Genomic DNA, 13,030 nt, shown 5'->3' on the forward strand with positions numbered 1-13,030 from the left:
AGAGTGGAGTAAAAAAAAATCCTTATTTTTTCTCAAGATGAATAGTTTCCTCAGGAGGTATATTTATCATGAAAAATAAGATAGCAGAGTACTTTTCTGCACATCCATTCAACATCCTAGATCAAGCCATTTTCTGGGATCTTCCAGTTCCTCCAAAAGGAAAGATGTTCTACAGTTTCCATTATTCTTTTAAAATTTGTTTTATTGACATATAGTTGATGTACAATGCTGTGTTAGTTTCTGCTGTACAGAAAAGTGATTCAGTTATACATATATAGTATTTATACATATTCAGTTATACATATATATAATATATAATAACAGCATTGTATATATATATTATATATATATATATTGGGTTGGCTAAAATGTTCAGGCTTTCCATAGATGTTCTGTATATATATTATATATACATATAATATATAATATATATTGGGTTGGCTAAAAAATTTGATTAGGTTTTCTTTAAGATGTTTTGTATGTGTGTGTATATATATATATACATATATGTATATATATAATGTAAAGCTAAAATAATAAGCTAAAAAGTTTATTCAGATTTTCCATAAGATTATCTGTGAGTGCATATATATATATAATATATATATATTGGGTTGGCTAAAAAGTTTGTTCAGGCTTTCCATAAGATGCTCTCTGTGTGTGTATATATTATATATATAATATATACACTGGGTTGGCTAGGAAGCGTGTTCAGGCTTCCCATAAGATGCTCTGAATGTATCTCTTCCTTTTCGCGTTCTCTTCCATCAGGCTGGTCCCAGGACTCCGGGCGTGCATCCCCGTCTCCCAGGGTTCTGCTGCAGTTCCCTGGGTGTGACTTGACCCGGGTGGGGGACGCCCGCTCTGCTTTAGGAGCCAGCCCCTCTTCTGGACGCTCAGGGCAGACTTTTGCTCACCTGCTCTTCTTTCTCCCTCCCCCGCAGGTGAAGCTGGTCTTCTCCAAGGAGCCGTCCAAGCCGCTGGCGCCGCGCCTGCTGCCCGGGCCGCTGGCCGCCGCCGCGGCCGCCGTGGCCGTGAGCTCGCCGTTCGGGCTGCGGGCCGCGCCCCCCGCGCTGCTGCCCGCGCTGCCCCCCGCGCTGCTGCGGCCGGCGCCGGGGCCCATGCGCAGCGCGCACGCGCCGGTGCTCTTCGCGCCCTACTGAGCGCGCGGGCGGACTGCAATAACTCACAAGCCGCACGCCGAAAAGAGAACTATGCAGCGTTTATTTATAGTTTAAAGTATATCTGAAGAGCCAGGACTTTTGATAGTGAACTGAAAAGATTATTAAAAAGAAAAGATGAAGTAAAAAGAGGGCGGTCTGGGGCGGGCGGGAGGGGTGGTATTGTCTCCAAATTAAAGCATTCCTCTTGAACATTGAGTGTTTTAGAAGTGATCTCCAGCCTTGACTTGTGGTGGTACCTAGAACCTCTGAAGCCTTTGTGACACGCCTTTTGGGCACCTGTTCCCCCTGCATTGTCTTTCCTGCTTTATGAGACGACTATACATTGTCTGAGGGCATTAACTGGTTCCAGTGTGTATATAAATAATCATTTACTCTGTAGATTAAAATAATGCAAAAAAAAGGAAAAAAAAAAAAAACACACAAAAATCAAAAGCAACACTGTGAATAGTAGTACCCGTGGTCCTCTTGCTCTGACAGCAATTCCTGGGTATTCGTCCCAACTGAGGTAGATGCAGTAGACGTCTTGTGAAACAATAGTGCTGTGTCTCAGTCTACGCCACTAGGTTCTCAAGAATTGCGAAAGGTACAATGAACGACTGCTTCCTGCCGGTAAGCAGTCAGAAGATAAACGGCACCGTCTGCCGTGGTGAAGGCCCCCAGCCCACCCTCCCGTCCTGCCCACCGTGGAGAGGACTTTCAGTCCAGAGCAAAAGAACAGGGCTGACTCAGAACAGAGGAGGGAGAGACTTTAATAAAAAGAGCTGCTTGCAGAGTGCTTTCCCCCACACCAGGGCATTGCTGCCGGAAACAGGAAGTGTTTTTCAAGTGCTTCTATCCGAAAACAGGTAAACCCGTGCATCGTGGGGGTCCAGAAAGAAACCAGTACAACTATTCCGTTTCGAGGATGAGGGACAATCCTAACCTAGCATGATAATGCAAACTACAGATTTTTCATGTTAGTGCATATCCACTAAAAACAAAGAATATTACACCTCTGCAATATCCCCTTTATATCATACCAGTAGGGCTGTCTCTTAGGCAAAGTTTTCTGCTTTGACTATGATGGTAGATATTAGCTGTTGTTGGTGGTTTTTTTTTTTTTTAATTTCCTACTGACATGATATAAACAAGTAATATATATATATATTTAAATATTAGGGAAAAAAATCAAAGAAAAATGAATTTGCATTCATTTCAGACCAGGGGTATAGAGTTAAAAAATACTGTTAAGTTGCACTTGGCCATCATTTCTCTAGTGGAGTTGTGAAATACTAACAGCCTTCAATATTCACCATAAGGCTGAAAGGAGTTGATGTTTTACCTTTAAAACAAGATTTATCAGGGGTATATATAAATATATGTATATTGTATATATGTTAGAAAGATTAAGAGTATAAGTTATAAAAAGAAAATCTATATAAAATAATTATATATCCATCCCATGTTACATGTTATCATTAAGTTGGTAACAAATGGCATAAAAATAGCTGTGCCTTTAATTTGTGGTAAAGGCTATTTGCTTTTTCCCATAGAAAGCTAACATATACCTGTCACCTATGGTGGGGTTTGATGCAGCCGCTCTGTTGCATTAATAAGAATAATGACACTCAAACTTCAAACAATGGAAACATGTACAAATCCACTCTACCAGATTTAGGTTTAGAGAAAAAAAAAATATTTTTGAAAAGGTTTTGTAGAGAACTATTTAAAAATATACAGAAAGGCTGGGTATGGCCTTCCTGGAATTGCTCTTATCTAAAATGTAGTAGACTTTTGAGAGGTCTGAAGATGCAAAGTGAAACCATTAGAGAGATGGGTATTCATCATTTGTCATTTTGTATTTAAGAAACACCAGTAGCGTCCTTGGTGCTCAACATTAAACATGGTCTTTGGAGTTCTTCTCTGCCACCCAGCTGAAAACATTTGTCATGTAAACACATCTTTAAAGCAGTTGACTTTATATATCTTTTGTTAAACAACCGACCAAAAGCAAATAGGAAGAAAGGAGGGAAGGAAGGACAGAAGGGAAAGGAGAAAAGAGACAATGCTCCATCAGCCTTTGGTAAAAGGGATTTTGAACCATATCGCTTCTGCCTGAACGTGTTGACTAGGACTGGAGTCTGTTTTTGAGAGCGTCTGGTGATAATGCGTTTGCCAGTACCTCTACTTTCTGGTCTTAGCGAGCATTTGCTTTGTTCCACCCTCAGACCCCCCTGTTCAGCCAGGTAGAGAGTTAGCTCATGCGTTTTGTTCTTTGGGTCTGTCCGTATCTTGTGTGACCAGTTTTGGACAGTCTTGACCTTTAGATTCTGCTTTGTCAGATATTTTCACTGTTCACTCTGTCAGCCCGAATCCCTGCCCAGCAGCATTCACGCCTCTTAGAGCCTCTCCTTCTGCTGGGGAATGCAGTGTGATCGGTACAGTCTTGCTGCAGTGACCCCCGCTGTCCCCCCCCCTCCCCGGTCTCACCAAAGTGGGGGAGCCGGTCCCGCTGGGGTCAGGGCCTGTGCGATCGAGGAGCCCTGGATCACGAGACGTGACTAACTTTCATGATTTGCTGGGAGACAAATAAATCAGCCATATTTTCTCCATCAGCCATATGAGAAACCTCAGAAACACCTAAATCCCTTCAGCCTCACTTCACTATGGAACCATTTTTGTTTAAATGGTCTTTAAAGTTGGAGTTGTAATCATCCATTGTCTTTACTCACTACCTAATAAAGGATGAAGCCTAACCGTAGAACTTAACTCTGGATTCTCTGTGAATTGATTCCCCGCATGCCATGTATTTATCAACACCAGATCCGTATCTATTGTGGTTCAAGCTGCTATCAAGTTCTATCCTTTCCCTGAGGGAAATTCTTTTCATGAATACAGATCAATAATTCAGATTGGTCAGCAGTGGTGCTCTGAACATCCCAAGGGGGCTCTGACTTTAGTCTTATGCCCCCTCTCACGCCACATACCCATGGGCAAGGGAGTGATAGACGAGGCGTCTCCGACCTCATTTCAAACAAATATAAATGCATTGCAAGAGCCAAATGCTTCTGGAAAAAGCATTGTTGTGCCTCATCCAGATTACCCAGGCAAATGGAAACAGTCGTGGGGAAGGCAGTGTATTTCTCTTCTGAGAAAACAGGTGATTACAAGTGACAAATCACTCCTCTCCTTGGTCCTGAACTTTGAAGAGTGGTTGTTCTATACACATAACAAACACTATTGGCTTTTGGCCATTAATATCACTACCTCATCTCAGAGGACTGCGGTCTTCAGGTCCTCTTGGGTTTCCGTTCTTCACTTGCAATAATTCATTGCCATTATTAGAGATATAATTTGGTTTTTTTGAAAGGTGCTACATATTTTGTTGCCAAGGAGCTGTTTAGCCAAGAGAATGTTTATACTTACTTGGAAATTAAAAGGACAGGAAATCATAACACAAAGGAATAAAAATGAAAAGGCTTAAAACCAGGTTTATTCTGTGTTTATTGTGGATGTGCTCACATATGTTTCCAAGGGACAAAACCATTACACGGTGGTTATGGGCAGCAAGTTTCACTTACCATTAATACTTTAGATTAATATCTTTGTCTCCACACCATGGAATATTTCAACTTTCCTGAAGAAATCAGATCAAAAAGCTAAAAAAATGACTTGAATGGTTTAGAGAGAAAACTTCCTTCAAATCTCAGTTGACCTGTGGAACCACCTTCTTGTACACTAGCGTGGATGGCACTGGATCAGTCACTCTCTGTATACAGGTGGCTCTAGTGGTAAAGAACGCGCCTGCCAATGCAGAAGTTGGAAGAGATGCGGGTTCGATCCCCGGATCGGGAAGATCCCCTGGAGGAGGGCATGGCAACCCACTGCAGTGTTCCTGCCTGGAGAACCCCAGGGACAGAGGAGCCTGGCGGGCTGCAGTCCGTGAAGTGGCAAAGAGTCAGACACGACTGAGCGACTCCACAGCGCAAGAGAGTGTTCGTACAGGAGTGAGGGAAACAAAGGGAGCCTGAAAGAAGTCAAGCTTGTGGCCCCGCGGCGTGTGGGATCTTCCTGGACCAGGGATTGAACCGGCATCCCTTGCATTGCAAGTGAAAGTCGTTCTGTCGTGTCCGACTCTGCGACCCCATGGACTATCCAGTCCAGGGAATTCTCCAGGCCAGGACACCGGAATGGGGAGCCTTTCCCTTCTTCAGGGGATCTTCCCAACCCAGGGATCGAACCCAGGTCTCCCACATTGCAAGGCAGATTCTTAACCACTAGACCACCAAGGAAGCCCCTAGGAGTGAGGAAAACCAGGAGCCCGAAAGAATTCAGGGCTTATCGTGCACTTTGTTTCCGCCTAGCAGGTAACATTCCAATAGTCAACAAATGCTTTGGCATTCATTTCTCCATCAGCAATGCGAGTGAGACTGAGTAGAGACCGAACTGGTTAAATACGCCTGCATTCAAAAGGACACCTTTCTCATCCTCACTGCTTTCTTATAGCGAACCATACCATACCGCCACTCAAATATTTGCATTTGCTCAGAGAAGTGTTCTGTATTCCTTTCTTTCCCGAGGATACATCACACAGGAGTTCCATTCGTCTGACTAATCAGAATGTAGACTCATTGACAGCTATTGAAAGAAAGAAAGTTTAGTCACTCAGTCGTGTCCCACCCTTTGCAACCCCATGGACTGTAGCCCACCAGGCTCCTCCGTCCATGGGATTCTCCAGGCAAGAACACTGCAGTGGGTTGCCATTTCCTTTCTCTAGAGGATCTTCCCAACCCAGGGATCGAACCTGGGTCTCCCACATTGTAGGGAGACACTTTACCGTCTGAGCCACCAGGGAAGTCCTGACAAGTATTAGAGGACTTGCTAATCATTAGATTCATGCCAAAGTCATTTAGGATATACTGCGTCTGTTGTCTCAGTCTAAAGCATAGAAAAGTATGAATGAAACCAGCCCCAGTAACAGCGATAGAAAATCGGCAGTGTGCCTGCCAAGGCAGCCACAGATACTCACTTGCCTCATCCTTGTTCTCCTGGCCGTGCTGTCTCCTTTCACCAGGAAGGGGACCCCTCTGAGCCACCCCCAATCCTGTCCTGAGTTTGCCTGTGTTTTAGGTAAGAGCCACCTTATTTAGATCACTTCCTCCACCAACAAAGGATATCACTTGTGCCCTCTTGTTATTGACACAGCAAGAATTTTTTGGACTGAGTCCTGACAGTGAATGTTTTACAAAATGGTAGCTGTTGTTTTTCATTAAAATAGCCGATGTATTTCCAGAGCATCTTCTCTGGTCTTTTTACAGTATCCTCAGTCATGAGAGTGGTTACTATCAGGAAGCTAAGTAGATCGTGTCTTTGATTAAGTCTACATTGCCTACTTGTGCTGAGAGGGGTATCAGAGCTTCCAGGAAAAGACGGGTATGATGCTGTATCTTCCTCACGTGGTCTACAAGGTCATTACTTCCAGAAATGGGTTTATAGCTTACCAGAATTATGAATGGTGATGGAAGACAGGTTCTATACTGGGAAAACTTCCTCTGTGCTGCTTGATCAAAAGCCCAAGTAGGTTGCCAAGAGTCACGGAGTTTATGTTATCAAGGCACAGACGTGACAGGACCGAGAACTGCCTTCAGTCTGAGCATCTTCTTTCCCCGCTTCTCAGTGATGGAAGTCATTCTTCCCAGACGGTTGTCTCTAGAGACTGCCAAAATTTAAACTCAAATTTGATGATTAACACCAGTGACCAAGTTGAGAATAGGGGCAATAGAAAATGGGGTTATTCTCTTCATGACTGCCAAGTCACCTCTAAAAGTAATTTCCAAAAAGTAGAGCTGAAATGATTTGTGTGCGATGTTATAACAAAGCATAAGGACTTGTACATAGCCAGGTTGTAAGTCACTGCATCTAAATCTAAGCGTGTATGGACAGAGAGATACATGCATCTTTTTTAAGTGTAAGCCTCAATACCTCTTTTACCTGCTACCACTTTTCAATATCTTATTTTAAAATGATTAGGTTGATTTTACTTTAAGAAGAGGAGCTCTAATTTAGTCTTAACTTTAGGGCATTGGGGAGGTTGAAAAGCAGCTGTAATATCAAGGTGCTATGGCAACCCACTCCAGTGCTCCTGCCTGGAGAACCCCAGGGACGGGGGAGCCTGGCGGGCTGCTGTCTGTGGGGTCGCACAGAGTCGGACACGACTGAAGCGACTTAGCAGCAGCAGCAGCAGCATGCTCTCTAGCAAGGCTCTTTGCTGGCAGTTTGAGTTGGGTCATGCAACTGTATCATTGAATACAGTCTACTCGTTTTGACCATAGGGATTGAACGCTTATCCAATCTTCTTCCAATCCATGTAGTGTGCAGAACAAGGTAAAACAAGCCTATAGAAAACTGGCAAAGAGAGGATCCTTTACTGGGGGCCCAGATTACATTTTTTCCAGGAAAAACATTTTTTTTAAGCCACTCTGCTATTTGTCCAAACTTAGTGAGACATGAATCCGTTGAGAAACAATGTTACAGAGTTTTATAGTTTTTAAGCCATGGTGAGAGTATATAGAATTTTATTGGCTACAGATAGCAATATGCATATCCTTGGATATTTGTCAACTCAATTTAAAATATGTTATCATTCCAGCGCTCTGATGACCTGGGGAGGGGGATAATGAGGGGTACCACAGGAGGAAGGTCTCAGAGGGAGGGATGTGTGCATGTGCATGGCTGATTGACTTCATTCTACAACAGAAGCTAGCACAGCATTGTAAAGTAATTATATTCCAATAAAATAAAATACATTATCTTATAATTTCAACACACAACGCTAGGGCTAGAGGTGGCTAATCCTGGGTAGAGATCTTCCCCTAAATGCCTTCTGTCTCTTGTTGACTGTGAGCTATTACTACTAGATGGAGAAAAGTCCTTGAAATTCTAGAAAGTTTAGTTTTCATGAACTAGTCAAGAAGAATTTCATGGTATGCCATCTGTTTTTTAAGGGGATTATGGAAACATATGTGGAAGCGTTGGGCACTGGGGAAAAGCCTTGTGACCAAAGGGTTAGGACATAAGACTGACCGTCACAGAACGCTGAGTGTGGTTTCCAGTTTCAACACAAACCATCTCTGGGGAGACAGAAGCAACTCATTATTTTGATGATTCCCTTCTGGAAGAAACAAGAGTAATAATGGAATTACTTTATAGAGATGTGCTTTTAAAAAGGCTGAATGTAGTAAAAGCAAGTCATTTGCCTCTCAAAATTGGTTCCAAACCTGAGTCTAATTCCTCTAAATTTCAATAAATTAAAAAAAAAAATGAACCTTATAATTACAGGTTTCATATTCCTGTATATGGAACTGATCTGATTCCAAAACATCATATACAGCTATATTAGACACACAATTTTGTCCTGAAAAAAAAGAAACTTGATGGATTGTTTCAAAAAATACTGCCTTATACACACATGAAGCTATATGCTAAGAACATTGCTTTCCTTGGGAAATTTGTTAGTCTTATTTTTCTTTTTTCATTTATCAGTTTAAATCATGTCTGCTCAACTACAGTTTTGTTTTTTTTTTTTACATAATTGTAGGAAAATATAGTATTTAGCCAACATATGATGAGATATTCAACTATAACAAAAACTGGACATTTGGTTATTTTTATTTTTTAATTTTTTTTCAAATTTAGTTGATTTACAACATTCTGTTTGTTTCAGATGTACAGTAATGTGATTGAGTTATACATGCTTATATATTTTTTTCAGAGTCTTTTCCATTATAGGTTATCACAAAATCTTGAAGCAGTCCAGTGGTTAAGACTTCGGCTTCCAATTCAGGGGACCAGGTTCAATCCCTGGTCGGGAGCTAAGATCTCACATACTTTGGGGCCAGAAAACCAAAACATAAAAAGAAATATTGAGTATAGTTCCCTGTGTGACTATTTTTAAATGGTATGATTCTTAACAACAGAGCTACCAGACAGATCCTATCAAATGAATTGAGTGATGACCCCGGATATTTACTGACAGGAGCCAATTTGAGCCTTAGTCTCAAGATCTAAAAATAGCCTAATCCACAAGCATTTAGTGAATGAAAATGAAGGCTGTGTTTGTTTTTGACAACCTGACTTCTAATGGGAAACTCTGGTGTTAGCATTCTAAACATTTGAGTAGTATTTTCAAATTTTAAAAAATAGACTATGGTTTGTCCTACATTTGTGTAACCGAGGGCAGAGAGAACTACTTAAGGGGGGAAAGTATGTGATTTTTGTCCTCCTATATTCTCATAGCTTAGAGAATACAAGCAGGGCTTTGTCTAATATCAGCTGCCTTGCAAAAGGTTTCATAAGATTTTACCTGATAACAATAATACCTCATATTCAAAAGAGCATCACCAGAAATACTAAAGCTGTATAGGGAACATGACTAGCTTGATTTTTATGAAGAAAGGGGAAAAAATAAAAGAATGGAACCAAGGGTTAGAGAAATTGACATGCTAGGCACACAGACGGGGATCTCTGACCCATCACTCAGCCACACTGATGCCTCATGGGTTAGGGCTGCTCCAGCCGCTCTGGTGGGAACACGGCGGAGCTGCGGGATCAGAGGGGATGGAACCGGGGAATCAGAGGGGACACGGCGGAGCTGCGGGATCAGAGGGGACACAGGTGCTGGGGAATCAGAGCGGACACGGCGGAGCTGCGGGATCCGAGGGGACACGGGAGCTGCAGGATCAGAGGGGACACGGCGGAGCTGCGGTATCACAGGGGACATAGGTGCTGGGGAATCAGAGCAGACACGGTGGAGCTGCGGGATCAGAGGGAACACGGTGGAGCTGCAGGGATCCGAGCGCTCAGGCTGCAGACCTGTGCCGAGTCCTCAGCCCGCCCGTGCGGTGAACAGCTTTGCTCTTTTCATCTTGCCAAATCACGCTGAATAACCTTTCATCAAAGGTTCTGGATGTCCCCAGGTGGACTTGGGCAGTTGAGATGGAATTTTTTGCATGTTTCCCATTTTGATAGCTGCGTGATGACTCTTTGCATTGTTGATATTACTTCCTTTCACTGCTGACCCAAACAGTGTCCCCTGGTCTGCCAGTAAGGTCCTAAATTCAAAATAATAATAACAATCTGAACAGTTCACATCATTTGCATCATGCCATTCTTCTAAGTCCTGGAATAAAAATCCCCTCTATGCCAACTATTTCCACAGTATGAAATCAATCCATTTTATTGACTCAAATGTAAAATGTAACACATTCTATCCTGACTCTGGTCCTGTACTAAGTCAAAGTGAACAAATTAACCTCTTTTTTAAAAAATCAGGAATTCTTTAAAAAGAACCTTTCTATTTCAATTTTAAATAGAAGATACTAATGGCATTTTTATGTGATGAAGACTCCCTGGTTCCTTCAGCAGTTCTAGAAACATTGGTAGGCCCTGTCCTCTGTCTCTGACAATTTCAAAATTGTCCAAGTAAACAGACATTACTGCCGATTTCAGGAGATTGGTTTATTTAGGTCTTTATTATTCACTTAGTTCATGAAATAAAGATGGTTGCATATTATTCTCTCATCCATAAATAACCCATAGGCAATGTATCCAATTTAAGACACATTTTTATTCTTAGTTGAAGCTTTAAGGCTTTTGAGAACAAACAAGTTTGTAGACTGCATGTTCTACTCTACTTGTTTGCAACATCTTACAATTCCAAGAAGTACAGAAAAACTATATAACACAATTGTTCCAAGTGTCAACTAAGACATTTAGTGACAGGACATGCATCTCATGACTGTTTCTCCAAAGAAATGTGCTTTTTGATGGGGGGACAAAGTAAAATGTTATGTGTTTATTCATCTCTGAAGGACACTGTTCTATGGTCCTACTTTCTCTCTTTTTAGAAAGACACCAATTCTCATCTTTAATCATTTAGTACATTTCAATTAAGTGTTAGGCAGAACAATCATTTTATTTATAACTTTGAAACCTATTGGTTGGCCCTTGCTGAAATAAAAATTCACTTCAGACAAGATGTTGCAGGATAATATTCCATGTTTCCATAGGACATAAAAGGTCTTTTTTGCTTGTTTGCTTATTTTGCCTGAACAGTGCCTAAACAAATTTTAATTAGCTCCCAAATATTTTTTTAAGAAAAGAAAGAGGGTTTCCTTTGAAATTAGAAATTCCGATTTCTCTGAAAAATCAGAAAAACCTAAGAGCCCTAGTTGGTGTTGTTTAGTTGCCAAGTTGTGTCCAAGTTTGTGACCCTATGGACTGTATCCCACCAGGCTCCCCAGTTCCTGGGGTTTTCCAAGCGAGAATACTGGAGTGGGTTGCCATTTCTGTCTCCAGGGCATCTTCCCGAAGCAGGGGTCGAACCGGGTTCTCCTGTATTTCATGAGAATTCCTTCCTGAGCCGTCCGCATTCCTATCAGGCAACCACTGGCTGCTAACTGACCTGCCTCCCCTCTGGGGAACGGAGGGGCTGCTGTTTGCTGTGATCTGCGCGCTGCTTCCTGCCAGGCCACTGCTGTCCCTGGCCTCGCAAAGCGCAGAAGGGCTTACTGGCCCTCAGCTCTCCCAGGCTCTGTTGCAGCTATTCTTCAGGGCCTCATGCATCCCCGTACCTTCACCCCCGTCAAATCGTTGTTCCTAGATTCACCTTGCAAATGCTTTTGATTCTTGTTTTGGATAGGCAGCTTCCTGGGGAACCTTGTTTTGCCATCTATTTCAGTCAAGTTTCCCTTTACCAGAATATAACTTGTGAGAAATTAAGCAGTGGAGTGTGTGTGGGTTTCTTGGGGTTGAGACACAGGAGCTGTTTGATTCAGGTGGTGGGTAACTTTATTCAAAAAGGGATTCTGTCATGTTCTTTGCACTTTCCTTTAGGAGAGTCTGGCTTCAGCTAAGAGCAGAAATTAGATTTCAGAAACAAACACCAAGTATCTCACACACGAAGGAAAAAACATTTCTTCTTTCTTTGTTTCTTTCTTCAAGTTAAACATGATGAAAAATTCCGAAATAATAATGTTTCTGGACATAAGTTTGGGTTTTTTTTTTTTGGTGGGGGGGTGTGGGGAGGGGTGGAGAGGAGCCACATACAACTTTCCCAAAATACCTGGAAGCTGCCAGATTATTTGAAAAAAATCCACACAAAAGATTTTTATTATTAATGTTCAAAATAACCTCTGCTCATTCCCATATTTTGGAACATATTTCCCATAGAATTAGCCATACCATGCAAAATATCTATCCTTATTACCGGGCTGGGCAATAAACTGACACATTGACGCTAATTCACATCCGTGATTTTTAAATTGCTGATTATCTAACAGCAAAGGTCTCCTTCATGTTGTTTTGCTTAGAAATGGAGTGCCATGGCTGATCATAAGTTTCTGTTGAGTATTCCAAGCTAGGAGCCTGAGCCAAAGCTAGATTTGGAATCTTGACTAACATACAACTTCACATTTTTCAAAGTGTGTAACCCAGGCATTGCAAATAATTTCTGGCCAAGTCCTAGGAAACTGCTCATAGTCCTTCTAAACATAGCTGGGAATTGTTATGCTGAAGTTAAAACCAAATGTCAGCTAAGGTCTGATACTGGGGAAAACAATTAGCACAGCAGTGAATTACCCTCCTGAGGAAGAGTTCACCTTCAAGTGCTAATTATTAGCTGATCATGTTTTATTCATTCATCCAAATAGTTTTTGAGAGTGTCAGAGTGTTTCAGGTGGGTTGGGTTGTGATGGGAAAGGCTACGCAATCGTCCCCTCTGCACATCTGTGGTGTATTTAGCTAAGGATGCAGGACTCCATGGAAGCAGAATGCCTTAGAGGGCAGAAGGAAACAAGGCCTCTTTTGCC

General features: G+C 42.0%; 1 protein-coding gene across 4 annotated transcripts in view; it reads left to right on the forward strand.

The window, feature by feature from the left end:
- The window catches only part of ZNF385D (zinc finger protein 385D), a 931,118-nt gene extending 927,186 nt beyond the window's left edge, over positions 1 to 3,932 (forward strand). For all 4 annotated transcript variants that reach the window (XM_043893475.1, XM_043893476.1, XM_043893478.1 and 1 more), the window contains one exon: positions 945 to 3,932. In XM_043893475.1, coding sequence (XP_043749410.1) covers positions 945 to 1,163 — 219 coding nt within the window. In that variant the 3' untranslated portion in view covers positions 1,164 to 3,932. The remainder of the gene's footprint in view (positions 1 to 944) is intronic.
- Positions 3,933 to 13,030: the final 9,098 nt, after the last annotated feature.

The sequence above is a fragment of the Cervus elaphus genome, chromosome 32 (assembly GCF_910594005.1).
Source record: "Cervus elaphus chromosome 32, mCerEla1.1, whole genome shotgun sequence".
NCBI lineage: Eukaryota > Metazoa > Chordata > Mammalia > Artiodactyla > Cervidae > Cervus > Cervus elaphus.